The following is a 5,000-nucleotide window of genomic DNA, read 5'->3' on the forward strand; positions in this document are numbered from 1 at the left end:
TGAAAACCTTCCTGTATTGTATTTTTGTTTAGGGGATCAGAAATTCTGTATCCCCTCCTTTGTTGTTTGGGGAATCAGAAATTCTGAATCCTCTGCTGTGTTGTTTGAGGGTCAGAAATTCTGAATCCTCTGCTGTGTTGTTTGAGGGTCAGAAATTCTGAAACCTCTCCCGTGTTGTTTGGGGAATCATTAGAAGATTGCTTGGAAGAATTTTATGATCCTTTCAAACAGGGAGACGTTTCCTGTGAGTTTTAACACCAGTTTAAGGTTAAGAGTAAACTGCAAAAATCGTCTTTGAAATTAAGTGGCAAACATGAAATTCCGTGAAAACTCCAGGTTTCACTTCCAGCCAATTTTACACTAATTTCCAAGGGAACTTCAAAACCCGCAACGTAAAAAAAACCGTTCTTCTTCTATTTTAAACGGAAAAGGCAGCGTATTTTGGGGGTGATTCTCAGTATTTGCTCTGAATTTTACCAAACTGGAACACCACAGTTTAGTTTTGAAAGCGTCTTGAGGTCATCCGTTCAGTTTGATTTTTCGTAGCCATTATGTCTTCTTTTAAATGCGTGATTATCTTTTGCATCTCTCTAGCTCGATTTCTCGTAGCCATTATGTCTTTTTTTAAATCCTCGATCATCTGTTTCATCCCGTCAGTTTGATTTACATTCGTAGCCATTATGTCTTTTTTTAAATCCGCGGTCATCCGTTGCATCTCTTTAGTTTGATTTTTCGTAGCCATTATGTCTTCTCTTAAATCCGTGGTTATCCATTGACCACCTACGTAATTGATAAATGACAAATTGTAAACCATTTTTTTTAATTTTAATAAGTTTAAACTGAGAATTCTGACTCCACTAACAGTCAGTTATCTGAAGCAGATCTATCCTAGTTAAGTTACATCAATGTTATGCTACCAGCAATATCTGACATTATGCTACTAGTTGAGAAATTTCTGCAATTTGATTGGCTTAGAGCAGTGGCTTAATTTGAAATACCTACATGTGACAATGAAAAACCTTTTACGGGTTGGTAGTAGTATAAACAAATAATAGCATGATTTGTACGTGATATTTGGCATCAATACCACGAGTGATATTTCGAAATTGTTAAACGTAATTTCACGAGCGAAGCGCGCAGGGGAGCACAATGGGTAAGAAACAGTTTGGTTAGCTATGCATGCAAGAAATTTTGGTTGTGACGCAATCGTCCGCCAATCCGTCCGTAGATACGTACGTCCGCCCTTTCATGTTAGCTGAGGTGAAATTTTTCATTTCAAGCATCCCGCTTGTTTCGGTTGTAAATCACATGGCCACCCAGACTTTTAGAGAGAGAGAAAATCAAAAACAACAAAAAAGCCGAGTCTTTCTTTCGACGAAATTTGAATGTCTAAATTAACGTGGATAACAGGGAAAGAGCTAGAGTGAGAAATAATAAAAAAAAAAAACGGAGACCTTTTTCGCTGGAAGGAAAAAAATAAAAATTATATAGCGGCGGTGAGAAAATGCGAAAAGCTAGCGGCTTCCAAGGTGAAATGAGCGGCAGTGAAAAATCAACATTTCCTCCATAAAACGTGTAACTCGGAAGTTAAAAGAAGTTCCACGTTTTAGTCGTGCAAAACAACGGCAAGGAAGTGCTCAAAAAAGTGTGCTGCACGTGCAAAGTAGTTTTTTGGCTAATTAGAATAAACGTGTAAATATGTCATTTTGCTAATTAGATCTGTTGTCGTTGTTTTTTTACCGTTCTCGTTGTCTTCACCGTTTCTTTAGTATTACTCGATTTTTTATTTTCTTTGAGAAAACTATAAATATTAAAGAGAGCTTCGCTTTTAGCCCTGGCCAGGGTTCTATCTAGGATTTATCGTTTGGGGCAGAAGTCCCGAGTGGCCGAAGGCCACGAGCTTCCCATGGGGGTCCGGGGGCATGCTCCCCCGGAAATGTTTTGAAATGAATATGCCGCTGGCCTCTCAGAACCCTTAACCCATTATAATCTACTCTGTGGCCCTGAATGGTATATAAAAGTGTAAGGAGTTGGACCGTGGGGCGGACCCTCCTTGTATAAAACTATACTGAGTACCCCCCAGGCTTTTTTTTAGGGGTTTAATTTAAATTTCCAACGAGAATCCCCGTCACTTTTATATGGGAGCTCCTCCTCCCCGTCCCCGTACCACATTTAACATTAGACTCGTCTTGTTAAGAGCTCATAACTAAAGGGAAGATACGGACAGCTTTGTTTCGCCCTTTTGGAACTTATTAGTGTATCGTAGCCTAGCCTGTTCCCTGGCTCCAAGACGGTAACTTGTAGTCGTGCAGTAAACAGTTATGCGAAAAACGCGCGCACCCGCCCCCTTCCCCAGATCGAGCGCGTCTTATTTTCGCAACGTCCCTATTATCTGAAATAAACATATAAATGAAAGTGAATCAAATATTACCCATCTCATTAGATTCATTCATGAAAGCGCTAAAGATCACACGATTTCCGGTCACCCAAGTGCTTGTGGCCTAAAAATAATCTGATGTAAACCCTGAAACGTGCTGAATGCCCTGGTGAAAGGGAACGAGAGATGGCCAATACCATCCGCTGCGTACAATGAAATAAAGTGAAAGACCCGGGGGACTCCCATGTAAAAGTGAATGGGGATGCTCGTAGTCTCGCTTAGGCCGTGCAAATTGCAAATTTTGGTCTCACTTGGGGTGTTTGGGAAGGAAAGTCACTACATTTTGCCTATTCAGGTATCGCTTAGGGCTGTGCATAAAAAAAAAATTTACAAAAAATGCCATGAAGTCTGTTTTAGTATGCTCTCCTTTTAAGCTTTAGCCACACCCACGTTGGTCTTCCTTAGGGGTATAATTTTAATTTTCCGATTAGCACCCCCGTCACTTTTATAGGGGAGTTCCCCCCGGGCTGAAAGATGGTTGAATCAATCTAAATCAACTGGTTTAAAAACATGTATTATAAGAATTAGCCACATTCAAATTAACTAAAAAATTACCGTCAGAAGACATTATGATGGCTAAACTGATCGATGCACCAACCGTTGCCAAGAGGCATAGGACCAGAACAGCTATCATAGCAAATGACATACGGTGACGTATCGCAATATTTTTCATGGGTTCTTGTGGTCTGCTTTTCCCTTCGTAAGTCTGGTTTGCTACTTCTTCTTGGTAAATTTTGTTTTCTGCTGGGGCTCCGCTTGATACAGGCTGTCTATTGAATAACTCTATGTTATCATAAAGATGTTCATCGTCGGGTTCTGCTCTAAAAGCACTATTGGTTGCTACTGGTCTGTTATTCCCTTCGTAATTCTGGTATACTGCTTCCTCTTGGTAAGTTTCGTTTACTGGTGGGGCTCCGCTTGGAAAACACCTGGGTAAAGACCGCATATTAAATAACTCTATGTGATCATGAAGATTTTCATAGCTGGATTCTGCTCTGAAAGCCCTATCGAGTGCTGCCATCCTTCGTTGGGTGTGACGAAAACTACAGTGGTGAAAGACCTCAGGCTCGAAAAACTCAGGCCCTCCGTCTCCTCGACTGACTCAGATCGGACTGCTTGCAGTAACATCGTTTTCCGCCTTTGTATTGATTTCGTATTTTGTTTGTCCAATATTACTACACAAAATACGATTCGTCAAAAGCACTGATCGCCACCAATCTTCATGGTAAAGTGGCCGGTAGTCACGAGGCTCTCCAAACCCTCTAATTTCTTTGAGTCCGTAAATAGTACAAAGCTCATTTGTTTCTGGTTTGTGTTGCTTGTTTCTGTGGTTGCTACTTAATTTCAGCCATTCCTGTGAGGCGCTTGGAGAGCTTGGTGAAAAAAAACTCTTCACAAGCTACTTTCGCAGATATGCCACGATAAAAATAAGCATAATAATATTAATCAGACAATAAAAATATCAATGTAAAAAAGTATTTACATGAAATATTACGCCATCACCGATAAAAAGACTAGTTACTGTGTGAGAAAGTTATTCATGGATACTAGGTCGTCGAAAGTAATGATACATTTTCGTAAAGTCCAAAGCTGGGCCCTAGCGGGGGTACTCCGGATTTCAAATGATTTTTTTGAACGGTTTAGTGTGTAGTATCGTGGGATATTTTTACTCGTCTCTTGTATTTTGACTCGCCCCACGGGCTCGCCAAAATGCGGCGTTGGGAATGGTGGTATTTTCGAAACGATATACCAGATTAACGAGCGGTGGTCGATTAAAAGCTTCTCAAAGCTTCGTTTCTTTATAATAAAACTGTGTATTTGACAACAATTCCGCAGAATCCACTAGAAAGGAAAATTGGGAGCTTAAGCAAAGGGAATTTTTTTGTGACGCAAGTCAGCCAGAAGCTACCAAATTTGCATTGAAATGATCGATGTATGAATTTCATATATTGGAACCGCGGAATGAAGAGTAAATCGATATCGCTTCTTTTGCAGTTGCGAAAAGAAAGCCTGAAAAAATTGAGGCTTGACGGGACTCGAACCCCGACCTGTGCGATACTGGAGCAGCGCTAGCACTCTAACCAATGGAGCTAGCAAGCCAAAAGGGAGCTGGTCATTAGATTGGTTTGTGATATGCCCTGGAACGATGAAGATGAAATGATGAATTAAGATAGGTTAGTAGACTGTGATGTCAGTTTCAACTTATTAACCGTTGACATTATACAAGGACAAATACTAGTGAGGTCGAGCAAGTCCAGCTTTCTTGACTCAGGATACGCTGGTGTTTCGCCCCACGTAAGGGAATCCAATAGTCTTGGATTCTGGACTCCACGCCCGGGATTCCGGATTCTACATGCAAAATTTTTCGTGGTCAGTTCGGTTTTCACGTACAAGTAAAAATTTTCCGGATTCTGGAATCCGGACTCCCTTACATCGGGCAAGGTGTTGTAGCAAATATTGGGGCACAGATCTGGAAGTTTAGCTCCTCGTTTCTTCTCGCGACATTTGTTGATATTTCGACGCAGCTAGGTCTAGAGCGCAGTGATAAATATCGGCGAATGTT

At 40.9% G+C, this 5,000-nt stretch overlaps 1 protein-coding gene across 1 annotated transcript; it reads right to left on the minus strand.

Moving 5' to 3' along the window:
• Positions 1–418: 418 nt before the first annotated feature.
• On the minus strand, positions 419–3,810 carry LOC140929867 (uncharacterized). The gene is made up of 2 exons (XM_073379566.1): positions 2,993–3,810; positions 419–780 (listed from the first exon to the last, which is right to left on the minus strand). The coding sequence occupies exons 1-2, from the start codon at positions 3,456–3,458 to the stop codon at positions 497–499; spliced, it is 750 nt and encodes a 249-aa protein (XP_073235667.1). The 5' UTR covers positions 3,459–3,810; the 3' UTR covers positions 419–496.
• Positions 3,811–5,000: the final 1,190 nt, after the last annotated feature.

The sequence above is a fragment of the Porites lutea genome, chromosome 3 (genome assembly GCF_958299795.1).
Source record: "Porites lutea chromosome 3, jaPorLute2.1, whole genome shotgun sequence".
Classification (NCBI taxonomy): domain Eukaryota; kingdom Metazoa; phylum Cnidaria; class Anthozoa; order Scleractinia; family Poritidae; genus Porites; species Porites lutea.

Coding starts and splice junctions, on each gene's coding strand:
- LOC140929867 (XM_073379566.1), bottom strand. CDS start 3,458: ATGGCAGCACTCGATAGGGCTTTCAGAGCAGAATCCAGCTATGAAAAT. Junction 781..2,992: donor CATCATAATGTCTTCTGACG/GTAATTTTTTAG, acceptor TCAATTACGTAG/GTGGTCAATGGATAACCACG.